The 25,142-nt window shown below is 61.3% G+C and overlaps 1 protein-coding gene across 1 annotated transcript in view; it reads left to right on the forward strand.

The window, feature by feature from the left end:
* The window catches only part of ZC3H7B (zinc finger CCCH-type containing 7B), a 39,705-nt gene extending 18,734 nt beyond the window's left edge, over positions 1–20,971 (forward strand). Inside the window, exons 5-23 of the mRNA XM_054719565.1 lie at positions 113–271; positions 1,859–1,939; positions 2,658–2,714; positions 4,191–4,233; positions 4,802–4,995; positions 5,299–5,620; positions 6,684–6,742; positions 7,460–7,559; positions 9,082–9,243; positions 10,496–10,701; positions 11,750–11,850; positions 12,783–12,964; positions 13,248–13,333; positions 16,434–16,567; positions 16,815–16,920; positions 17,049–17,157; positions 17,405–17,538; positions 17,629–17,792; positions 18,178–20,971. Coding sequence (XP_054575540.1) covers positions 113–271; positions 1,859–1,939; positions 2,658–2,714; positions 4,191–4,233; positions 4,802–4,995; positions 5,299–5,620; positions 6,684–6,742; positions 7,460–7,559; positions 9,082–9,243; positions 10,496–10,701; positions 11,750–11,850; positions 12,783–12,964; positions 13,248–13,333; positions 16,434–16,567; positions 16,815–16,920; positions 17,049–17,157; positions 17,405–17,538; positions 17,629–17,792; positions 18,178–18,421 — 2,643 coding nt within the window. The 3' untranslated portion in view covers positions 18,422–20,971. The remainder of the gene's footprint in view (positions 1–112; positions 272–1,858; positions 1,940–2,657; positions 2,715–4,190; positions 4,234–4,801; positions 4,996–5,298; positions 5,621–6,683; positions 6,743–7,459; positions 7,560–9,081; positions 9,244–10,495; positions 10,702–11,749; positions 11,851–12,782; positions 12,965–13,247; positions 13,334–16,433; positions 16,568–16,814; positions 16,921–17,048; positions 17,158–17,404; positions 17,539–17,628; positions 17,793–18,177) is intronic.
* Positions 20,972–25,142: the final 4,171 nt, after the last annotated feature.

Below are 25,142 nucleotides of genomic sequence, written 5' to 3' on the forward strand. Positions count from 1 at the left end.
TCTGTTACCCATCCTCTGAAGGGAGGCCAGTCTTCGGGGGGCGGGGGGAAGCGGCAAAGGCTTGGGGGAGGGAGGGTAACGGGTTGACAGAGCACCTGCTCCTCTCCGGCAGGGCCTGTATGAGAAGGCGCTGGAGGACAGCGAGAAGGCGCTGAGCCTGGACGGCGAGAACATCCGGGCGCTGTTCCGCAAGGCGCGCGCCCTCAACGAGCTGGGACGCCACAAGGAGGCCTATGAGTGCAGCAGCCGCTGCTCGCTCGCCCTGCCCCACGTGAGTGTGGCTCTGCATCCACGCCAGGGCCCCCGGCGTAGGGCCAGGCGCCAGCCCTCTGCACTGGCCCTCACTCGGGCCAAGCCACCCCATCTCTCTGAGCCTCGGTTTCCTCTGTCACATGGAGCTGCAGATACTTTTGTTAGCACTGAGCTCTGTGCCGGGTGTTGCTAAAGATACGTTGTGTTAACTCAGTTGCAACAAACAACGCTTGGAGGCGGATACAGTTATCCCCATTTTAAAGATGAGGACAGAGAGGAAGGAACTTCCCCAGCGTCACCGCTAGGGGGCGGCAGAGCTGAGATTTGAACCCAGGCATTCTGATCCTAGAGCCGGTGAGACCCTCGGAGTGCAGGGTGGCAGTGAGACTAAAAGGGGTGCCACCTGTGTGGGTCCCAATGTCCAGGCTGTCATTAGGTCGGGAGGAGACGGTGGGAAATGGCCAACAGAGAGCATTGCTTGCCCCGGCCCACGCATGCTGGGCACATCACCCCTCCCCATTTCCCCACCCACTTAGCAAGCATCTACTCAGTGCCCACACGGCGCCCAGTCTGTGCCTTTCGGGGACCCACCGTCTACTAGGAGACAAATGGAAATATCCCAGCTTAGGCCTGGCTCCACCATGGACCCCTGGCATGGCTTTAGACAAAGCACTTCCCCTCTCTGCGTATCAGCCCCACGTTTATAATGTGTCCATCCTACTTTATCCCTGAAATAATGGGTGTGAGAGGACTGGGGGTGGTCAGTGCTTCCTGGGAAGGGCTGGGAGGACTCCCTGAGGAGGCGGGGCTTGGGTGGGGCTGGAAGAAGCAAGAAAGATTTGGGTGAGCAGAGCAGAGAGGAAGTCACTGCACGATGGTCCAAGGGTCTCGGTGCAGGCTGCTGGCCTGGCTTTGGGTCCTAGTCTTGGGTCTGCCACCTGCTAGCTGTATGACCTTGGACACATGGCGTAGCCTCTCGGAGCCTTGGTTTGCACCCCTGCAAAATGGGGGTGATGGCATACCATGCATCATAGTACTGTGCGGAGGATGGAAGGGAATCAGAAAACCAGACAAGGCCGTGAGAGAGTCACACAAGTCACATAGCGAGAGCGCGGGGGTGCCCTCATCTGGGTACTTCCCTTAGGCACGTTACCACCCTCGCCGGGCTGGACAGCGGGTAAAGCCTCCTGCCCTCCCCGGAGTCGTAGCTATGACAACTAGGTGACATGGACCTGCTGTGAATGCTGGAGAATGCTGTGTGGATGGGGACAACTGTCCAAAGAAAGGTTCTCACTGAACTGAACTGAATTGGGGGAGCAGGAATAATAAACAAAAAGTAGAATAACGGTGAATGTTTTCTGAACACTTACTGTGTCCAGCAACGGGACAATATTAATATAAACAAAAATCACCCCATTGCTCTCCCTACAAGACAAAAACAGCAGCACGGAGTCTGGTCCCAGCCCGCCACGCTCTCGCCGTGGGACTTGGGCAGCCAGCGTCCCCTCCGGGAGCTTGCTTCCTCGTCCGCAGCGTGGGCTCCCGCGGCCCCCTCGCCGGGTGAGCCGGGCGGACGACCGCTCCACCCCGTGTCTTGTCTCCTCAGGATGAAAGCGTCACCCAGCTGGGTCAGGAGCTGGCTCAGAAGCTGGGGCTGCGAGTTCGGAAGGCGTATAAGAGGCCCCAGGTAGGTGGGCTCGGGGTGCTGGGGGGCCGGCGGGGGTGGAGGTGGGGAGACCGGAAGAGGGGGACCAGGCGCCTAGGGGAGAAGTAGGTGAGGGTGGCCAGAGCCAGGCCAGGCCAGAAGGGAGTGGCAGCAGGTGGGCCTCCCTCTCGCGGCTGAAAGCCCGGGGACGACTTTCAGCATCTTTAGGGCGAGGAAAGCGCAGCCAGAGCGCGCAGCTCACCGACACCAGCCCTGAGGCCGTGCCCTCCCGCCTGCGCCTCCGCACCTGGGCGCACCTGGGCCTTCAGCCTCATGTCCTCAAATAACCCCGATGGCGCGTATTTGAAATGTTGGTGTCCGTTTGGTTCACTTGGCACCTACTGTGTGCCGGGAAGCTGCACGTAGGAAGGGTCCGGCTCTCGAGTCTTGCTGTGACCTTGAGCATGTTAGTTCCCTCTCCACCTGGAACGTGGGATAATGGTGCCCACCTGAGAGGATCAAAACGAGAGGATGAGATGGCACACAGCAGGAGTGTGTGCTTGGAAGTCCTCTCTCCAGGTCATGGTGGCAGAAAGGAGGCGCCCAAATATGACCCCGAGAGAGTGCAGGTGACTCTCAGCAGCCCTGGGGGCAGGGAGCTTGGGAGGGACCGCAGACCCCGACCGACCGCCTGGGTGATGGGACCCTGAGCATCTCTCCGGGATCTTCACCTCTCCCCCCCCCCCCCAATCTCTGGCAGGAACTGGAAACCTTTTCTCTGCTCAGTAACGGCACTGCGGCTGGTGTGGCAGAACAGGTAGGGCGGGCCAGGGCCCCGAGCCTCCCTCCCCACCTCTAGGAGCAGCTAGCGTGTTCATCCACCACAGAGCTCTGAGCCCACTCCCTGGGGTGTCTGTGACCTCAGGCAGCAGGTGCCGGGGCATCAGACTGAAGGGCTGGCCTCAGTCTCTCCTCATCCCCGCTGCTGAGCCAGGCGCCTGCTCTGGGGAGAGGGGTGACTGCAGCCCGGCCCCGGGCCCGGGCCTGAGCCAGGCTTGTGAGGACAGCTCTGGGGTGCACGGCGGCGTGGGGACAGGCGGTGCTGCTGCTGGTGGGAGTGGTCACTGCAGGGGCCCTCCGGGATAGCCCATGGGCAGCGGGAGGGAAGGAAAGGTGGTTGGGGCCAGCCACGCGGGCCTCCTCATGTGGGTGTGGCAGGGCTCAGCACATGCATGACTCCCCACCACTCACCGCACACGGACTGCTGGGCGGACTTGGAGGCTTTCTGCAAGATGAGGGACAGGCTGTAAGAGGACCGATGGAGCCTGTGTCCTGCCTCGTTATCCACAAGGAGAGATTGAGGCACAGAGTGGGCAGGGGCCTGGGCCAGCATCACACAGCAAGGCAGCAGCAGGCCTCCCTCCAGGGCGCTATAGCACTGCCATCCATCCACTCAACACATCCAGGGAGCCCCTTCTAAGCCCTGGGCGCCGCTGTGCCCGGGCCGCGGGAGGCGTGGCTTTGCCCTTGGGGGCCTCGCAGGCTGCGTGGAGGCAGGCGCGACCTCCCCTGGTTTGTAACCGTCACTCATCGTGGTGTGTAACCAGGAATTGTTAGCCTCGCACATAGTGAGTGTTCAGAAAGAGAATGAATGAACGCATCAGTCTGTTCGGGCTGCCATGGCCAAGAGTTATCGTTGGTGCTGGAGACTGGGATGTGCAAGATCAGGGTGCTGGCAGAGCCCACGGTGCAGGACCCAGGGGGCCGGGGAGGACGTGCTGGGGCCGAGGAAGGAGGGGAGGAGCCATGCACGGGACCGAAGGTGGAGGCTGCGGGTGAGAGCCCAGTCCACCCGGCCAGCTCTGAGCGCGTGGGTCTGACATTTCACGTTACCATTTACCAAGCGCGTGGAGCCCTCCCTGCAGGTCGGCATGTTCCAAGCTCGGTGCAAGTGTCCAAGGGTTTCTCCTAAAGCCCCGGGGGGGGGGGGGTGACGGTGTTACCCACTTTATACAAAAGGAAGCGGCCGGAGCGGGTGAGGCCCTCGGCTCTGCCAGAGCCAGCTCTGCCGGGTTCCCTCAACAGACAGTGGGTCCCACCGGCCGACTCAGCCGGGGCGGGGCCTGGGGCGGACACTGGTGATGGGGGCGTGGCCCTTTGGCGCCCTCCTGGCCGTCCTGTCCAGGCCCGAGGTTAACAGCAGCCGTAGTCCCTCGGGCCCGGGGACACCCGAGCGCTGGGCGCCGTGGCCTCCCAGCCCGGGCCTGCCTGACCCCTGTCCTTCCTCCCACAGGGACCCTCCAACGGACCGGGCTCCATCGATGACATCGAGACAGGTAGTGTCCCTCTCGCAAGGGCACGGGGTGGAGACGGGCCCAGGGAAGGGCTCAGCCAGCCCCAGCCCTGCAGACAAGGGCTCCTGGGGACTCCCTGAAGCAGGAGAGCAAGTAGTGGGTTCAGGAAGAGTCCCCACAGGGAGGGGAAAGCACCTGTCCAGGCTGGGGGGGGGCACCTCAAAGTGAGGGGTGCTGGTCCCATGTTCTGCACTCCGGCCCCCTCACCCGGCGTCCACCTCTGTCTAAGTCCTCTGCCTTTGTTCTCACTGGTTCCCGAAGGTCACTTTAAAAGTGTCCCTCAGAGAAGGAGGCTTGCCCAGGTTGGGATATTCAGGCACTGCGCCAGGCCCGTCAGGGACACACTGTGGGGCTCAAGGACCCTGCCCCACTTCCTGGACTAAGACTGAGCCTCGGCCACTGGGTCAGGCCAGCGGGCAGGCAGGGTTAGGGGAGGAGCTGGGGGAGGAGGAAGGGTGTTGGGGGAGGACCCAGGGCCCTGGGACACGGCCCCCACTCCCACCAAGCAGGACCTCCTGCAGCTACTGAGCCCCCCCCCCCCACCCCACAGACTGCTACATGGACCTGCAAGGCTCCCCGGCCCTCCTCCCCACCCCCCCCACGATGCCCCTGTTCCCCCATGTGCTGGACCTGCTGGCGCCCCTGGAAGGCAGCAGCAGGGCGCTGCCCAGCACCGAGGGCCTGGACGACTTCTCCGACGGGGACGTCTTTGGTCCGGAGCTGGACACCCTTCTGGACTCACTGGTGAGCCCTCTCTTCTCTCCGGAACCCCCTCCTGCCTGGGCCCCGCCACAGTCATCCTCACGTCCCACAGCGGGTGGAGGGATGGCCCCATCTCTGTCACGGGGGCGGGGGGGGGGGAACAGGCTTTGGGGGCAGACACGTGAAGCTGCAGTATGTGCAGGGGGGGCAGCGTGGGGGGGGGCGGCGGTTCCTGGTTCCCCCAGGGGTCAGGCAGGGCTGAGGCCGGAGGGCTGGCTTGTCCCAGTGCCGACCGTGCCAGGCCTGGGCAGGTGCGTTCTCTGACCCCGGCCCTCCACCCTGCAGTCCCTGGTCCAGGGCGGCCTGCCTGGCAGCGGTGTGCCCAGCGAGCTGCCCCAGCTGATACCCGTGTTCCCCGGCGGGACCCCGCTGCTGCCACCGGTGGTGGGTGGGTCCATCCCCGTCTCCAGCCCCCTGCCCCCCGCCTCCTTTGGCCTCGTCATGGACCCCTCCAAGAAGCTGGCTGCCTCCGTGCTGGATGCCCTTGACCCCCCGGGCTCCGCGTTGGACTCCCTGGAACTGCTGCCCTACTCAGAGACCCGCCTGGACGCCTTGGACAGCTTCGGGTCAACCCGGGGCTCCCTGGACAAGCCCAGCTCCTTCATGGGTGAGGCCCGGGTGGCAGTCACCCCTCACCCCCCTGACGGTGTGCAAGGGGCCGTCACGGCTCCAGTCTCCGGAGAGCGGAGTTGGGATCACAGCTGTTTGCCAAAGCCCGGGTCCTGTCACCGTCAGGCCCAGGGCCATGTCCCCCTGAGGCTCTCGGCTCAGGGCCGGGCCGGTATCGTGTTCAAAATCGAACTGCAGAGCTGGGACAGGCTAGGACTCCAGACCTGTGGTCTGGTGCTCTCTGTCCAGCCTCCCAGGGACTGGGGTCGCTAGGCCGGTGGGTTCAAGGCCATGGGCTCCCTCAGTCCCACACAGCTGGGTGCCAGGAACCCAGACAGGCACAGGCCCACGTGGGCCCCTCCAGGCACGGCTTTCCACAGACGGGGCCCAGAGAGCTCCCGGCTGAGGGAATTCCCGGCCGCAGGAGCGCAGAGGGGCTCCCCGCACCTCAGGGCCAGAGGGGCTCCAGGGGAGGTGATGCGCCTCCTGCAGGAGGCCTCTGCCAGCAGAGGGAGCCGTCCCCACAGGCCCGCATGACAGGGATGTCTCCCAAGGCAGGAGCAGAGGAGGGCGGGCAGGATGGGGGCCTTGGAGACCTGAGCTAGTCTCTGAGGACCTGCGGCCAAGCTGAGGGGCTGCGGCTGTCTCCTGGGCCCGTGGGGGTGCGGGAGGTGTGGGGACATGCGCAGGCTGGGGTGCTTCCCTGTCCCCGGGGGTAGAGTTAGGCCAGTGGTCGGCAAACTGCGGCTCGCAAGCCACATGCGGCTCTTTGGCCCCTTGAGTGTGGCTCTGCCACAAAATACTACGGCCTGGGCGAGTCTATTTTGAAGAAGTGGCGTTAGAAGAAGTTTAAGTTTAAAAAATGTGGCTCTCCAAAGAAATTTCAATCGTTGTACTGTTGATATTTGGCTCTGTTGACGAATGAGTTTGCCGACCACTGAGATAGGAGAAGGTATGTAGCCTGGGTGGCTCCTCTGGGTTAGAAACATGGAGAAAGTCCTCGGAGGGCCCCTCACACCCTTCAGAGCAGGGCTGTGACCCCCTGTCTTCTCCTTGCCCAGAGGACACCAACTCACAGGACCAGCGTCCCCCCAGCGGTACTCAGAAACCAGCCGCCTCGGTGAGTGACGCGGTGAGGATGCGTGACCAGCCATCCCATGCACCTGGGGGTGGAAGGCGAGGGCTGTGGGCTCCAGAGTGGGGGTGAGCCCTCTGCCTGGGACAAGGGGCTGCACCCCCCTGGGAGGGGCCCAGGAGCAGGTGGCCTCTCAGCCCTTCCCGACTGAGCCGCGTGCTGGGAGGGTGAGCAGAGGGCCGGGTCTGGCAGAAGAGGGCATGGAGGCTCAGGGGGGCTGAGTGACTTCTCCAGCGTTAGTAACATCCCTGGTTTCGGGACTCAGCCAGGCTCGGCGGGTGGGCGCGCACTTGACCAGGAGTTGGGCAGCCTGGCCTCCTGCCTCAGCTGCACACCAGCTGTGTGGCCCCGGGGAAGTCCCCAACCTCGCCTCGTCTTGTGGGGCTTGGGAAATGGAGGCTGGGGCGTGCACAGCCCCACGGGGTCCACTCCTCTTGCTCTGCTGTCCTGCTGGGCTTGTGTCCCAGGCGGGGCTCTAGGACGAGATCACCGTTACCCCCAGGCTTCTCCAGTCCCCATGTTCTGGATTCTTGGATCATAGAAGGAGCTCCCGGGCTGGGAGGGCAGAGGAAGAGGGAGGGTCCTGGGCTACAGTTCTGCTCTTGGGTGGGTCATAGAGCCCCCACTTCTGGTGCCCAGGCTGGCCCTGGTGGCTCCAGCCCTCGTCCAGTGGTCAAGATGCCCAACTTCCTCTTGTCACAGCCGGAGCCCTCCATGCCCAACACCGCCTTGCTCATCAAGAACCCCTTGGCTGCCACCCACGAGTTCAAGCAGGCCTGCCAGCTCTGCTACCCCAAAACAGGTACCGTGCACCCGCACCTCGCCCCTCTGCCCAGAGATGCTGGGGATCGCGAGCGTGGACACCCAGAATGACAGGTCCTCGTGTGCCCGTCAGAGAGGAGGGCGGGCACAGGAGCAGACAGGGAGACAGTGGGGGTTGGGGCTTTCACCAGTGCGGGGAAGGCTGGAGGGCATGAGGGGCGCTGCTGGTGCGTCTCGGAGGCTGGGACCTGGCTGCGGCGTGCAGAGCCCGCTGGCTGCGGCAGACCCCGCCCGCCGCGGGAACGCAGCTGCGCCCCTCCACGCCCCCCTGAGTGTCTCTCACGGGGTGACTGCAGACCTTGCCCAGCACCCAGGTGGCAAAGGAGTTTGGGAGAGGACACTAGCTGGGTGGCCCCAGGGGAGTCCCTAGACCCCAAATCCAAGGGAGGCGGTGGAAGGCGCTCAGAGATGCCCGGGATTGGGAGATGATTTTCAGCTCACCAGAGTCTCAGGATTCTGGACTCTCAGGCTCGGGGTTTCTCTGCCAGAAGCCGACGGCCCCGAATTTCTAGGCCAGTGGTCGGCAAACTCATTAGCCAACAGAGCCAAATATCAACAGTACAACGATTGACATTTCTTTTGAGAGCCATATTTTTTAAACTTAAACTATATAGGTAGGTACATTGTTATTAACTTAATTAGGGTCCTCCTAAGCTGGCCTTTGCTAAAAACTCAAGGGGCCAAAGAGCCGCATGTGGCTCGCGAGCCGCGGTTTGCTGACCACTGTTCTAGGCGATACAGGATCCCAGGTTAGACATCCCAGCAGGCTGCATCCCCCCTCAGGGTGTTGGAGTTGGCGGGGCCTTCGGGGTCATCCAGTTACTGTCCTCCACCTGCTGCCAGACCCCCCGGCCCACCCCCACACACGTCGCCCCGCCTGCGTCATCCCCCAGAGCTCCACGGGCCCGCGGGGACGAGAGCAGAAGCCACCTTGGCGGATGGCTGTGTCCGTGAGGAAGTTCTTCCCGACCCCCCCGCCCGCTGCCCCTGCGCTGAGGAAGCCACAGGCCGGGAGCCGGGGCCCACCTGGTGCTGGCAGCCAGACCGCAGGGGGCCCCCACAGGGCCGTTTCCTGTTGGTCCCTTTAAGGAGATCACCCCACTCCAATGTCCGGGGACAGCGGCCCCTTGGCCAGGAAGAGAAAGGAGCAGGGGAGGGAGGATGAATCCGGGCGATGCCATTCAGACAGGAAAAGAGGGGGGCGTTGTGGAGGTCTGCTCTCTGCTGGGCACTGTCTTCATAATTCGCTTAAGGAAACACGGAAATGCTCAGGCTCACCAGAGGGCCGGGGGGCGGGGGGCGGGGGGCTGAGAAGGGGCTCCTTGAAGGGCTTCCCCCCTCCCAGGCCCCAGAGAGCATATGGATGGAGGTGGGGGTGGCGGAGGCCCCGGTGAAGGAGGCAGGTTTGTAGACAGGGGGCCGATTCCCACTGCTTGGGCCCGTCAGCCATCGCCTTCAGTTCTGCTCCCCGAGTCACCGTCCCTGCCCCCCTGCCCCCACAGGCCCCAGGGCCGGCGACTACACCTACCGCGAGGGCCTTGAGCACAAGTGCAAGCGGGACATCCTGCTCGGCCGGCTCCGGAGCTCCGAGGACCAGACCTGGAAGCGGATCCGGCCCCGGCCCACCAAGACCAGCTTCGTGGGCTCCTACTACCTGTGCAAAGGTGGGCGGCCTGCGGCGGGGCGGAGTTCCCACGCCAGGCTGCCGCTCTGCCCCTCACGGCAGGCAGGCGGGCAGGGCAGGTGTGGCCCATCGAGGATGACTCCCACATCCGAGAGAGCGTCTCCGCCGGACCAGCCCTGCAGACGGGCGGGAACATTGGGGGGCTCCATTCGAGCTGGTGGCCGCACCGTTGGTGGAGAGCTAGCCTGCTATGCGGCAGGGCCACTGGCTGCGGGAAGGTGCGGAAAGAACCCGTGTACAGCACTGAGGACTGGCACATAGTAAGGCTCCATACATGTTAGCTCTTACTTATTTTTTATTTTTATTTATTTTTTTGTTAATCCTCATCGGAGGATATTTTTCCATCGATCTTTTAGAGAGAGGGGAAGAGAGAGGGAAAGACAGAGAGAAACATCGATGTGAGAGAAACACATCGATGGGTTGCCTCCTGCACGAGCCCCGACCAGGGCCCGGGCTGGGGAGGAGCCTGCAACCAAGGTGCGTGCCCTTGATTGGAATCGAACCTGGGACCCTTTTTTAATATATATATATTTTTAATTGATTTTTTACAGAGAAGAAGGGAGAGAGATAGAGTTTTAGAAACATCGATGAGAGAGAGACATCGATTCAGCTGCCTCCTGCACACCCCCTACTGGGAATGTGCCCGCAACCAAGGCACATGCCCTTGACCAGGATCAAACCCAGGACCCTTCAGTCCGCAGGCCGACGCTCTATCCACTGAGCCAAACCAGCCAGGACAATAAATGTTAGCTTTTAAAAAGTATTCTGTTGCCATTGCCCTCACTCCTGGCTCATGTCGACTTGGTTGAAATTGAATAGACAGCTATATACCTTATATGCGTTCTTCTATTCCTCAGCCAAGCGTCTTGGTGCGTCTACATAGCAAATATGACAGCCACAGTGTTGTTAAGTGCTTAATGTTGTCAGCGATTTTTTGTTGTTGTTGTCACCGTTTTGTACCCACCCTCCTGCACCCTCAAACTCTGGGGGTGCCTGATGGTAGCCATGTTTTGCAGATGAAGATGTGCATCCCCACCCCCACCCACCCGGTGGAGAGCTAAGAGGATGCGCCCTCCCCAGTCCTCGTGCGGGCAGGGCACCACCCACGTGTCGGAGATGAGCCCCAGCCCCGCCAGGGGGTGCTGCACCCCCCGGGCCGCGGCAATGGTCCTGGGGGCGCAGGGGGCCGCCTTCCCGCCTGGCAGAACGTGTGTCCTGTTGCCTCTTTGCAGACATGATTAACAAGCAGGACTGTAAGTACGGGGATAACTGCACCTTCGCCTACCATCAGGAGGAGATCGACGTGTGGACCGAGGAGCGGAAGGGCACCCTCAACCGCGACCTGCTCTTCGACCCGCTGGGGGGCGTCAAGCGCGGCAGCCTCACCATCGCCAAGCTCCTCAAGGAGCACCAGGGCATCTTCACCTTCCTCTGCGAGGTACCTGCCGCCGCCCCGCGCCGCCCGCCGCCGCCCCCGGCGGAGGCACAGTCAGGGCTGGGAGGGCTCCCTGGCGCATTCCCCCGGAATGGCAGCCCTGGAGCCTGTGGTTTGGGAGGCCTGGCCCTAGAGTCCGTGGGTCCTCGGACTGATAGACAGTGAGGCTCAGAGGCTCTGTCCAGCCCCTCACCGAGGGCGGCGGAAACTGAGGCCAGAAGAGAAGTGACCGCACCGGCTCTTCCCTCCCGGCCGCCGTGGGCCGGGCTGGGGCCGGGCGCTGTAGGTTCTCCTTCCACCCTCCTCACCGCCTTGCCCGGTGGTGCTGACTTCAGTGCCCGCTGCCCCTCCCTGCCTATTTCCCTGCGTGTGGCCGGCCTGTATCCTCTCCCGGGGGTATCCTCGGACCCTCGGAGGCCCAGCTGCGATCCAGCCAGCCCCACAGGCTGCTGTCCATTCCCTCCCCAGAGCGGTCACAGAAGGCCCTGCTGGGCCCTGCCTCCCCACCCAGCCATGGCCTGTGAGGGTCCACTTCTGTGGAGTGAGAGCGCTGGTCCTGGATGCTGGCCGGGTTTGGTGCAGCTCAGCCCCACCCCGATCCATCACACAGCCAGCCCTCCCCCCGACTCGGAGCGGGCAGGGAGACGCGGACAGCAGGCAGCCCGGGTGTCCGCTCCCGGTCGGACGGCTGCGTGTACTTTACAGAGCACCTGCAGTTCGGTTACATCCTTTCTGAGCTTCACAGGGAACCTGTGGGACAGACCCTGTGTGGTCATCCCCAGTGCACAGTTAAGGAAACTGAGGCTGAGGCATGGGGTAACCCCTGCCCTCGGCATGGCATGGTGAATCCCAACCCAAGGAAGGGTGGGAGCAGAGAGCCAGGGCCCAGGTTACCTGTGAGCGAGAGCCAGAGAGGCGGGGACCACAGACCCTGGGACTCCCTTCCTCACTTCCCAGACTCAGGCACTCAGAACAGGGCTTCCAGGGACCCATGTGTCCACCCCCACCCGGGTGGTCATGCCGGGTTCCAGCCCAGGCCCTCCCCGGGCAGATCTGCTTTGACAGTAAACCCCGGATCATCAGCAAAGGCACAAAGGACTCTCCATCCGTCTGCTCCAACCTGGCTGCCAAGCACAGCTTTTATAACAACAAGTGAGTGTGACCCACAGCCCAGCCCGGGGACGGGGGCGCATGGAGAGGCTCCCGGGGGCGGCTCAGAGGCCTGGGGAGCAGCTGAGGTCAGAGGGTCGATGGAGGGTGTCAAGGCAAGGAGCAGAATTTGGGACTCAGAGCCAGCACCCCCCTGGAAAGGACAGACAGACCACCTCTATGGAGCATCTCTATCCCAAGCACCCTTTTGGGTATCAGAACGGTCCCCTAGTCCTGAGGGCAGAGATGCTGTCTGTGGCCTACGGATGAGAACGCTGAGGCTCTGAAGCAGGTCACCCATCAGGCAAGCGGGAGGCCACACCTCTGACTCCTGTCCGGTGCCCTCCACTCTCGTGACATCAGCGTCGGCAGAGTGGGAGGGGCTGGGTGAGCCAGGCACCCACGTTTGCTCCCTCTGACCCCCCTTGGCTCTGCCCCATCGGGGATGATGGAGCCCAGGCCCTGGAGTCCCAGCTGGTCGGGGAGTGGCCTGTCCTGTGTCCTCTGGCCACCCTGACCCTTGATTTCCTCACTGAGCAGTTGATGATTCCGAACCTCCTAAGGTTGCTGGGAGGGTGATTAGCATCCCTGGCCTGAGGAGGTGCTTTATTATCCCTCTGGGTGCAAGCCCAGTTCTGGAGCATCGGGCTGGGAACCCGAGGGAAAGGCTCCCTTCTCCCAGCCCCGCAGCAGGGGGGAGCTGTTGTCCTGCTCCTGCTGGCAGCTCTGCCCTTGAGCTTGCCCCAGACTGAGGGGGCGCGGGGCACACAGCTGGACTCTCACCAGGGCTGCCTGAGTGTGGGACCCCCACCTGCCGCCTCCTGTGCCATTGCTTGTAGATACGGTCAGCAGGGCAGGAGGCACCCAGGAGGCACCCTCCCCTCAGGCCCAGCAGAAGGGGGCTGCAGCCTGCATTTCCCCCCACCTGCCCCCAGGTGCCTGGTGCACATCGTCCGCTCCACCTCCCTCAAGTACTCCAAGATCCGCCAGTTCCAGGAGCACTTCCAGTTCGACGTGTGCCGCCACGAGGTGCGCTACGGCTGCCTGCGGGAAGACAGCTGCCACTTCGCCCACAGCTTCATCGAGCTCAAAGTCTGGCTGCTGCAGCAGTACTCAGGTGGGCCGGCAGGGCAGGCTCCCCCGAGGGCGGCGGCAGGTGCAGAGGGGGGCGACCCCTGGGGGGCTGCCTCGGGAGGAGCCGGTGCTTCCTAAACATCCCAGAGGCTCTGCTCTCAGGCAGCGGCCCGGCCTGGGGGACCCAGGCTTCTCCCTCTCCGGGCACTGCCAGGGGAGCAGGCAGAGGCAGGTGGACCGTGGGTGGCACCAGCACCTCACAGAGCGCTGCCTCTCCTTGCCGGCCGAGCTCCTTCAAGGACACCAGGTCCGCTCTCCCTCCCCAGGCATGACCCACGAAGACATCGTCCAGGAATCCAAGAAATACTGGCAGCAGATGGAGGCCCACGTGGGGAAGGCCAGCAGCAGCTTGGTAAGGCCCTGGCCTTGGGACGCACATAATTTCAGATTTACCAGAAAATTATCAGAATCGTACATGGACTATGTATACCCTTTTCTGGATTCCCCAGATGTTAACATTTTACCACATCCCACGCTTTGTCCTGTGAGCGTGTGTGTGTACCTACACGTATACGTTTATATACAGAATGCACACACTTTTTTCCTGAACCATTTGAGAATAAGTTGCAGACACGATGCCCCATTTCCCCTAAATTCTTCAGTGTGTGTTTCCTGAAAATGCAGACGCTCCCGTCCGTAATAACCACAGGACCGTTATCAGCCCACAAAGCTGACGTCGGCGTGCCTGTGCCGTCTGGCGGGCTGCGTTCAGATTCTGCGAGCCGTGCCCAATCCCGAGCACCGCGCAGCTTTCCCGTCGTGTCTCTTTAGTGTCCTTTCCCCAGAGCCGCCCCTCCGTCTCTCTGTCTCTCGTGACCTTGACATTGGTGAAGAGCCGGTTGCTTTGTGAAAGGCGCGTCCACCCGGGATTGTCCGGTGGTTCCTCAGACCTCAGGGGGATGTTCTGTTCCTCCCGGGTCCCTCCCCGGGCGGCCCGCCGTCCGATTTGCCCTTTTACTGGCGACGACTTGCTATGAGGTGCCCCCGCCGTGCCGGTCTCTCTGCTGCGAGGTTATGCTTCCCCCCCTTACAGTTCATAGCTGTCTTCCGGGAGGTCCTGGAGACCATGTCAGTGTCCTGGTGCTCCTCACACTTTCACCCGCGCAGTGTATCGCCTCCCTCCCTCGTGAGCCTCACCCGGTCCTGAAGATGGCACTGCGGCATCACGGCTTTTGCGGACGCGGGCACGGAGGCTCGGCACGCTCAGACCTGCCCAGGGGCACACTTAGTGGAGTAAATCCCAGCTTCTCTGACGTCTGGTCTGGAGCTCCCCCTGCTCCGTCCCACCCTGCACCGTGCCCTTCACCCCTGAGGGCTCCTCGTCCCTAAAATGGGGACCATAGTCCTGCCTGCCATCTCCCAGGGTAGGGCTGAGACTCACAGGAGCCGATCACGCTGCAGCTCGCTGAGTCCCTCTGTGCCATCCCCATCCTCACCCCTGCCCCAGGAGGCAGGGATCCTTGTAACTTAGGGGACAGCGGGGAGAGAGAAGGGGTGGCCTCAGGGCACAGGAGACGGTGACTTGTGCCATCCACACATGAGGGACGACCCCCGCACGGCAGACCCACCTGAGGCCAGAGGTGTGGCAGGGAGCCAGGGAGCAGGTCAGGCTGGTTGGCCAACAGAGCTGCCCAGCCCCTCGGTCCTTCCCTCTCTCTTCTTAGCCCCCTGGTTGCTGGTCCTTTTCCTTTCTCTCCCCTAGTCCTGGTTGCTCCCTTCCCCTGTCCCTCTCCCATGCGTGTAGTTTTGCTCCTGGCCGGGCACCAGTGAGGGGCTAAGCCTGGACCTGAGCATCATCTTCTAGAGAGAAGACTGTCCTTGCCACCACCTGTCCTGACCCCTTCATCCTGCCCAGGGCAGCTGCCGGGGTCCCCAGGAACGGGGGCAGGCCTGGCTGCTCAAGGTACCATGACAGCTTTCCACCCCCTCTTGCTGCCAGGCCCCACCCTCCCCACCAAGATGCCTCTCTCGGGCCTGGCTCCGGAGCAGGGCTTCTGTGCCAGGCCCGGTCACGTGGGCACGGGCGTCTTGTTTGTTTGCCATCATAGGGTGGGGCCAGTGGCACGGTGGGACCGGGAGGGAGATGCCAGGGTGTCTGGACAGTGCCTGTGGCACAGCTGTGCCATCCCGCAGAGAAGCACGAGCACCCGCCTCACGCCAGGCCCCTGTCCTCGGCCGCTTACCTGTGGGTGGCTTAGTAACCTCGCTGAGCCTCTGCTTCTCCGTCCAACGGGAAAGACCCACCTACCCCCAGGCTGCAGCGAGGGGGAGGCTGGCTGTTGTGAGAGTGAACGGGTGTGGCAGTTCACTCACCAGCGGCTGAGCCACGGTGCCCCTCCAGGCCCCACTCCCCTCACCTGTGGACAGGGGAGCATCCCGTGGGACACGCAGACATCCAGCTGCCGCGGATAAGCGTCCTGTGCGCTCTAGTGTAGGCCGTGGCCCGGGGATAAAGGGGTGGGTTTATGTCATCATCGGGACGACGTGTGTCATCCTGGGGCTGAGCCAGCGCTCAGTCAGCACCCGACAAGGACAGAACCCCTTCCTGCCCCGGGGCAGCCCCTGGGCTGGGCAGTGCCAGGGACAGCGCACCCATGGCAGGGGACTCGAACCTGCAGCCTGGAGGAGAGTGCTGCCTGGAGGGGCGGCCCCGTCTCAGATTCCAGGGAGGCTGGGAGGCTCTCGCTAACGGAGGGAGGGACAGCGAGGTTGCAGGGAGTGAGGCTGAGTGGGCATCTTCTCACCGCCTGCCCCACCCTGGCCCAGGATGCTCAGAGCAGGAACTCCTGCCTGCGAGGGAAAGGCTGGGGCAGAGGACGGGCATGAACGCGTGGGGCCTTGGAGAGTCCAGGGCTGCCCAGCGGTCTGTCCCACCGCCCATCGCAGGCCCCTCCATCCCCACCCGCTGCAGGGGGCTGTCCACCTCCTGGGCCCTGCTCTCCAGCGGGCCCGGCCCTCGGAACTGGATGAGTCCATCACCATGGGGCAGCTTCGGTGCTGTGGGAGCTCGGAGGATGGGCAGCTGCCACTTAGGAGAGCTCTAGGAAGGCTTCCTGAAGGAGGTGCTTGAGCTGAGTCGTGAAAGTTTCTAGACCAAACCTATGAAGAACAGAGAAAGGGCATTCCAGGAAGAGGGAACGGCCTGTGCAAAGGCAGGGAGCTATGAGGTCGCATGCTGTGCCCAGAGAAATGCCAGCAGCCCCACAGACCAGGCCGATGTGGACTAGCCAGCTAAGGCGGAGAGCACGGGGTCAGGAGTCGGGACTCCCATTCCGGGCCTCGCTCCCACGTGGAGAGGCGATGGGCCTGGAGCTGGGGGTCACTTCCCGCCAGTGGTAATGGACTGGCCCATCCCAAGGCTCCGGGCAGTCCCAATGCCCCTGGAGGGGCCTCATGATGGACCTCAGGCCTTAGCCCTGGTGCCTGAGCTTCACCAGCCCCTCTGCCCACAGGGTGCCCCGCGGACACATGGGCCCAGCACCTTTGACCTGCAGATGAAGTTCGTGTGTGGCCAGTGCTGGAGGAACGGGCAGGTGGTGGAGCCTGACAAAGACCTCAAGTACTGCAGTGCCAAGGCCCGGCACTGGTGAGTGGGCGCGGGCTGGGTGAGGGCACGGGCACTGGTGAGTGGGTATGGGCTGGGCTGGGTGAGGGCACGGGCACTGGTGAGTGGGCATGGGCACGGGCTGGGTGAGGGCACGGGCACTGGTGAGTGGGCATGCGCTGGTTGGGGGCCACCCGAGTGCCACGGGTGAGGAGGCCACGGCTCTCTGCGGAGGCCACACAGCCAGAGGCTCTGCCCACGCCCTCCCGACGGCCCGCTCTGCCCACAGCTGGACCAAGGAGCGGCGGGTCCTGCTGGTGATGTCCAAGGCCAAGAGGAAGTGGGTGTCAGTGAGGCCACTGCCCTCCATTCGCAACTTCCCACAGCAATACGACGTGAGCCCTGGCGGGGAGGGTGGCGATGGGGCCTCGGAGGGGTGCCGTGGGGCCCCGGAGGGCTTGCCCTCTGGTGGGCAGTGGCGCCATCCGGCGGTACTCAGCAGGACCTCCCCGCGCCCCCACAGCTCTGCATCCACGCGCAGAACGGCCGCAAGTGCCAGTACGTGGGGAACTGCTCCTTCGCACACAGCCCCGAGGAGCGGGACATGTGGACCTTCATGAAGGAGAACAAGAGTGAGTGGCAGACCGGCCAAGGCGGGGCCTGGCCCTGTGTCCCCTCGTTGCCGGACACCCCGACTCTTCAGCAGGCCTGAGAGCACCTTGGCCACCGGGCCCTTCTCCGGGTGTACCAGGCCACGCTCTCTGGGGTTGCCCGGGCAGCCCAGCAGCAGGGCCTGAGAAGCCCCAGTTGTCCAGCAGGGGTCCCGGGCAGCACGGATGGAGCACCCTCCCATGCACTCTGTCCCCTGTGTCCCTCCAGTCCTGGACATGCAGCAGACCTACGACATGTGGCTGAAGAAGCACAACCCGGGGAAGCCGGGGGAAGGCACCCCCATCAGCTCCCGGGAAGGGGAGAAGCAGATCCAGATGCCCACGGACTACGCCGACATCATGGTAATGCCCACGCGCGCTTGGGCCGCGGGGAGGGGCCCAGCCTCCGGCAGGGGTGTGCGGAGCGGGCACCCATGGTGGCTGTGCCCCCAGATGGGCTACCACTGCTGGCTCTGCGGCAAGAACAGCAACAGCAAGAAGCAGTGGCAGCAGCACATCCAGTCCGAGAAGCACAAGGAGAAGGTCTTCACGTCCGACAGCGACGCCAGCGGCTGGGCCTACCGCTTCCCCATGGGCGAGTTCCGGCTCTGCGACAGGTGCTGGCGGGGCGGGCGCGGGGCGCGGGGAGGGCGGACGGGCCGCGGCCCCGGGAAACAGAGGCCGTGGCTAGCTCCGGCTCTGCTGGGTCTGGAGATGGCACTCCAGGGATGGCGTGTCCAGAAACAGCTGCCCCTGGACGTGAGGAGCCTGGCGCCGGGCAGGGCAGGGTTGGAGGGGTGAGGTGGGTGGGCCTGGCCAGACCCTACTCCGCAGCCCTGGGTCCCTAGAAAAGGCTGGGACGTGCCGGCACGCAGCAGCACCGAAGCCGCCCGGGGTGGAGCTTGTCTTGGGGGAGGCTAAGCTGCTGGCCCAGGTCCCGCCGACGTGGTGGACAGGGCACAGGGCACAGGGCGTGGGCAGTGAGCCTCCTGCTGCCAACAGGCTCCAGAAGGGCAAGGCCTGCCCGGACGGGGACAAGTGCCGCTGCGCCCACGGGCAGGAGGAGCTCAACGAGTGGCTGGACCGGCGCGAGGTGCTGAAGCAGAAGCTGGCCAAGGCCCGCAAGGACATGCTTCTGTGTCCCCGGGACGACGACTTCGGCAAATACAACTTCCTGCTGCAGGAGGACGGCACCGCGGGCGCCGCCCCAGAAGCCCCTGCTGCTGCCACGGTCCCCGGGGAGTAGGCCAGGTCTTGCTTGTGGGTGAAGTCCTAGGGTCAGGGGTGTGGGTGGGAACAGAGGGCCTGGCGGAAGGGCCGGGGCAGCCTGGGGGGTTCGGGGGCCGCCCTCATCAGGCAGCCCCTGGCCCTGGAGGCCCTACCCATCCCATCCGCTCCCACTACCCAGTGTGCAAGCCAGGTGCACGTGCTGTGGCTCAAGGGGTCCCAGGGTCCTCATCCCCCTGAAGCCCTGGGCAGCCCCTTCCCCCCAGCCCCAGCGCCCCTGGTTGGACCCCTCCAGCTTCAGCTACAGCTTTAACTTCTGTCTGCTCCTAAAGGGGGCCCGAAGCTCAGGGCTGGGGAGCCTGGGGTCCCCACTTGAATCTGCAGCAGGAGGGTCCTCTCTACCCACCTTCATTCCACCCCCACCTCCCTGGGGACAGATCAGGACACAACAGAGGGTAGGAGGCCCCAATTAGCTTTAAAGTGCAGCCCCAGAATGGAGCTGGGACACGGTATTGGTCACTTACCCTCTGGGGCCTCAATTTTCCCTCCGGTTGGAAGAGTGGGAGGGACTGGGCTAGATGATCTCTGGGGTCCAGCCCTTTAGTGAGGCCGCCAGCCCAGCCCCTCTCATTCTTGAGCCATTGAATGTAGATTGTAGATCCTCAGAGCCTTTGGTGACGACCCAGCCCAAAGCCCCCATTCTGCAGATAGGAAAACTGAGGCCTAAAGGGGAGGAGTGACCTACACAGGGTCTCCATCCCACGGCATGAGGTAGACCTGGGGTGCAGACTGGTCAGGAGACTCAGGGCCCGTCATTAGCTATGTGACCGCCTCTGGATCAGTGTGCAGCTGGGGTCCCAGGCAGCGCCACCCAGGGGCTGGGGAAGGAAGCTCAGGGGTTTGGTCTTGTCAGCACGGAGGAGGGGAAGTCCTCTCCTGAGGATGGTTGTGGGGAGCGTCCAGCAGAGGTCTCTTCCCACACCACTCGGGGACAGGTGGGAGGGGCAGGGAATGAGGTGCTGAGGCGAGGGGATGCTGAGAAAAGGGAGACATGACCCCGGGGCATCATGGGCCATTCTAGGACCAGACACAGCCCCTCTTTTTGGGGGACCCAGCATGGTCCTTTCCTCCTTCTCCCTTAGACCCAGAAATACCATTATGACTATCTGTCCTGGCCCCTCCCTGCTCCCTGGCCCTGCCAGCTGCCTAGGACCCCAGTTGACCCCCCAGCCCCTGCCCCCACCCACCAAGCCCCTCTCCTGTCCTCGTGTAGTCTAATGTCTGTGTGCGCCCTCTGCTCTCCATCCCACCCCCTGTGTGCAGGCCCAGTCTCCCCTGGTTCCCTAGACATTCCAGAATGCCCCACACCATTGGCACAGAAGTGGGGCCCCCCCAGAAGGAACCAGGGACCCAGGCTGGGGTCGGGGGTGAGACGGAGAGTATAGAGCACCCCTTACTTCTCCTCAAGCAATGATTGACAGTGTGATGATAGGACGACGGGCATCGGGCTCAGAGAAGCCTGTTTCTCTTGCCACCACTGCCCACCCTTCCCCCAATGATTGTGGCATGCACCCCTCCCTCCCCCTGCCCCCTCCCCCGCAGGCCAGCACTGCAGAGTGCGGGTGCTGGCGGCGTGGCCGGAGGGCAGGAGAGACCACACCCAGTGTGGGGGCCGTGGCCATGAATGTTTCCCCTGGTCCGTGGTGTTGCAGTCTGTTGTCACCAGCCTTGTTTTAGTGTGTATATATGTCGCCCCGTGATGCATATATACACAGGTATTAAATATATCGCTCTATATAATATTATATATGTGTGTGGTATCCAACGAATCACTTCTGTGGAGGGCTAAAGATAAAGAATTTGACCAGAAAAATGCAGCCACCCTGGTGTAATGTGGAGAGGTTTTCAAGGTCGTCAGGCCATTTCCGGGGATTCAGGGACTAGGGCCAGGGCCAGAGGTGACTGGGCAGCAGGCAGAGGGGGATCTGCAGGGGGCCCAGCTCTGCCTGCAGCTCCCAGCGCCCCCTCCTGGGCAGAGAGCAGGAGTGCGCAAGAACAGCAGAGGATTGGTGTTTACCCCTCACCCAAGGGAAAAGGATTAGAGTCCGGATTTTTCTTCAACCCGTTTTTCGTCCCAGGGCCTCCGGATCTGGGCCTTCCTGGCCTGGCCGAGCTGGATCCCCAGCAGGAGGCAGGAAGGGGTGGGGAGGGAGACAGGAGTGCGCTTGGAATGATGAGGGCGATGATTTCAGTTGTGATCCTGACGGGGAGGCTCGGAGAGGGGAACCAGGGCCTGTGCCCACCGCCCTCGGGCAGGCACAAGAGGTCACGCCCCATGGCGATGGGCAGGCGCCCTTGATGGAGTGTCCCTTTGGGGCGGGGCAGGGAGGGAGGCTGCATTTCTCAGCTGGGCAGGAATCAATGCAATGGTCCTTTTAAAATGTGTATTAAAATTTTAAGAATACCACACTTTAATATTAAATATCCATAAGGTCTAGTATCTTGATAATAATGTAGATGTTTTAATAACAATTTTTGTCCTTCTTAAAATAAAATGAAAGAAACTTGCTTCTTTTAGCCTTTGTTCTAGAAAACCAACGTGTGCATTTTGGCCTCTGTCCCCCAGGTGGCGCTCCTGTTCCTCCCTGCCTGGCACTGGTGCCTGGGGCAGAGCTGGCTGGTGCTGGGCAGGCTTCCGCCAGACATTCCAAGGGGTGCAGGGCAGGTCCGTCCCTGTGTAAACAGGGCCACTCAGCTGACCCTGGCTCGGGCAGCCCGGGCTGACGGGGACAAGCTGTGCTCTGCATAAGTGGCCCCAGTGGCCACCCTTTGCCGGCTCCTCCGCAGCCTGCCTGCTGTGGCGCTCCCGCGAGCTGTGCAGCAGTCCCCACGCCTCCCTGCGTTCTCCTTGTGCACTGTCCTGGGGTCCAGAGGTCTAGCTCTGTGCCCTTTCTGGGTGTGGCTTTTCCAGAAAGGTGAGGGCCGTGTCATGCTTTGGAATATGATCCTGACCGCAACCCAGACTCCTCTGGGCCCAGTCACCTGGGCTTCCTCATCTTTAAAAGGAGAGAGTGTACTAGGCCAGGAGTTCTCAATGAGGGATCTGCTGGAGGTACTTTCTCAAATCTCCGATTGGGTGTGGTTACAGGTGACGGAGCGGGGACCTGGTGTGAGAGGCTGCAAATGATCATGATCAGACAGCTTGAAACAACAGTACAACCCTAGTTGGTTTGGCCCAGTGGATAGCGTGAACAGTCCCAGGTTCCATTCTGGTCAAGGGCACATGCCCCACCCTGGCCTACATCACGACCTCCCTTGAACTCAGGAAATCAAAAAGAGTAAAATAAGGAAGTGGACTAAGCTCTTAAATTCCCCTAAATTCCCCTCTGGTCCTTGTTTAGCTCAGGTTTGTAAGCATGAACTGAGCACCCACACCAACTCAGATCCTGGGGATGCAAATTACTAAAGATGGCTTTCCTGAATCCATCATCTGCCAGGGAGACACACCTGCAGGGATGAATGTAGGATGATGTGACAGGCTCAGTTGTGGGACAGACACTCCCAAGTGCCAGCGAAGGCACCTCATCTAGGCTAAGGGAACCGGGAGGGCTACCTGGAGGAGGTGACACTGGAATTGAGGCTTTAAAAAATTATGTCATTGTAATCAATGTGCACTTACTGATCTGCATCTTGCTTTCTTCTCTCAATTGTATTTCACATGTGCATCTCCGTGCCCCAATGTAACCTAGATATTCATGGTCCGTGGCTGGCACTTCATCGAGGTGCCAGAGCCGGCGTGAGCAGCCCCAGTTATTGAATGCAGGCTCGTTTCTGGTCTTTAGTCCTGTGACGAGGGACTGCGGTGACGACCACCGCCACCAGTGCAGGCTCCTCCTCCTCCCTGCCTTTGGGGAAACTGCTTTCGAGGAGAGATGACTGTCCGGGACCTGGGGGTGCAGATGGGTGCAGGTGAGAGCTCTGCCAGAAACTGCATCCACATATACCCCGACCAGGGGAGCTATCTCAGCAAGACCTCTGAGCCAGGAAACCCAAGAAGTGCAGACAGCCCTGGCCGGTTCGGCTCAGTGGATAGAGTGTCAACCTGCAGACTGAAGGGTACCGGGTTCGATTCCAGTCAAGGGCACATGCCCAGGTTTCAGGCTCCATCCCTAGGAGGCAGCTGATCAATGATTCTCTCTCATCATTGATGTTTCTATCTCTCCCTCTCCCTTAGTCTCTGAAATTAATATATACACTGGGGTGGGGGGGACAATGGTAAGATATGTACACATATAATACCTTAATTAAATAAATACATACACACACACACACACACACACACACACACACTGAGTGGCCAGATTATATGATCTCTGAACGCATAATAATCTGGCCACTCAGTATAAAAGGCTAATATGCGAATTGTCCCCTCAACCAGGAGTTCGATCAGCAGGCAGGCCAGCCAACAGCACATGTCCCCTCCCCCTGGCCAGGCTGGCCGGACTCCACACATGCACGAATTCATGCACCAGGCCTTTAATACACACACACACACACACACACACACACTGAGTGGCCAGATTATTATGCATTCAGAGATCATAATAATCTGGCCACTCAGTGTATTTTTTAAAAAAGTGCAGACAATCCCAACACACCTGCCATGTGGCTCCTCTGAATGTCCCCAGGCTTGTATATGGCCTCCCCTCTCCATACCTCTGCCCTCCCTAGCATCTTTTTGGTTGTTGTTATTAATCTTTACCCGAGGATATTTTTCCATTGATTTTTAGAGAGAGAGTGGAAGGGAGGGGGAGAGACAGAGAAAGAGAAACATTGATGTGAGACAGACACATCGATTGGTTGCCTCCCGCACGCACCGGACTGGGGCTGGGGATCAAACCTGCAACCAAGGAATGTGCCCTTGACCGGGAATTGAACCCAGGACCCTTCAGTCCGAGAGCCGACGCTCTATCCGCTGAACAAACTGGCTAGTGCGTCCCTAGCATCTTGATTCAGCAACCTGCTGATGTGGCCCGTGTGTGACCATAGGTGATGCTGCTGGCTGGACACCCTGGGTGCAGAGTGGGGGTGCCAGGTGGACTGACTCAGTGGCATGAAAATTCCTTAAGGGTAGGGACTTGCCTGGCTGGGTTTGTTATTTGACTTTGAATTCCTCACAGGAGCTAGGCTGGGCCAGGTATGCAGTAAGCACTCATTCCTACATTGAAGGGGTCTGCAGAGAGCTCGCAGGAACGATCTCTGAGAATGAAATGTCGTGCAGCCAGTGGGTATTTTGAGACATGTAGTCCTATTGCCTCTGAAATCACGCTCCGTGGGCACCTCCCCACTCCAACTTTGTGGCAAGCCTACCTTGCACGTGGCAGGGTTCTCGGGCCAAGGAGTGGTTACTGTACCAGCTCAGCCTCAGTCAGCCCCAGCCTACAAGTGCAGGCAGCCTGCACACCGGGCCCCCGCGTCCTCGTGTCCTCGCCCCGGGCTCACAGAGGCTAAGGGCACTAGAAGGCTAAACACAAAATTAAATTAGTTATGAAGAAGGGGAGTGGGGAGGAGGGACAGGGATAGATATGACATGTTTAAAGGATACCTTTATCAAAAGTTTTGAACTTTGAGCCATATACTGTTTTATTAAATTTAAAAATTGACATTAATTTTTCATTAATTTGGGAAAAGAACATGGTTTGGGGAGGGCCCTTAGGAAGGGAGGGAGGGTCGTTAGAAGATAAGATGAGGGCTGTTTGGAAGAGGCCAGGAAAGGTTCCTGGAGTATGATTCTGTGCGAAGTGGGATCTTGGAGAGCAGTGGAGGACTGCAGAGAGATCAGCTACAGTAAAGGAAGCAACTGCTTACTGCATCCAACTAGAGCGTCAGAGCCAGAGCCCCAGCCGAAGGTCACAATGTCCAGCAGCTTTGGCCTGGAGACCCAGACTATCTGCACAGCTTGTTCAAGATCCCACACCAGTGTGTGGCATGACTGACAGCTGACAACCCCTACTCTGATGTTGGTCTTCTGTGGAAGGTGACATACAGAACCTTGGCTTCAACCACACATTCAGTGGCCTGGGGACCACAGAGGCCAGCACCTTGGTGAGAGGGCCAGGGAGAGGACTACAGCAAAGAGCCAGTTGTCACCGAGGTTCCTAGGATGGGCTGGGAAGCAGGACATCATCCAGGACAAGCCTGAGCCAGGTCTGCAGAGCTGCCCCTCCCACCTGCCCCTCCTTCCCTCTCCGGAAGACTAGAGGGACCAGGCCGCAGGTTTTGTCACTTCCCTTAGGACCATGGTCGGCAAACTGCGGCACGCGAGCCACATGCGGCTTTTTGGCCCCTTGAGTGTGGCTCTTCCACAAAATACCACGGCCTGGGCGAGTCTATTTTGAAGAAGTGGCGTTAGAAGAAGTTTAAGTTTAAAAAATGTGGCTCTCAAAGAAATTTCAATCGCTGTCCTGTTGATATTTGGCTCTGTGGACGAATGGGTTTGCCGACCACTGCCCTAGGAGAACAGACTTCAGGCTCTGCGGATGGTAGAAAGCCCCAATGATGCATGCCACATGCACACCCGTGCACCTAGCCGGGCACATGTGGATCAGCTTCAAAACCCACAAACAACCCCGGGAGGCTCACAAGCCCGCATGTGACCGCATGATGCGCCTTCATGCCCCTGTAAATGCCAACACACAGTTTATCCTTTGTGCTGAGCTGCCTGCAGTGCCGAGTCTCAC

Source organism: Eptesicus fuscus, chromosome 7 (genome assembly GCF_027574615.1).
Source record: "Eptesicus fuscus isolate TK198812 chromosome 7, DD_ASM_mEF_20220401, whole genome shotgun sequence".
NCBI classification, from domain to species: Eukaryota; Metazoa; Chordata; class Mammalia; order Chiroptera; family Vespertilionidae; genus Eptesicus; species Eptesicus fuscus.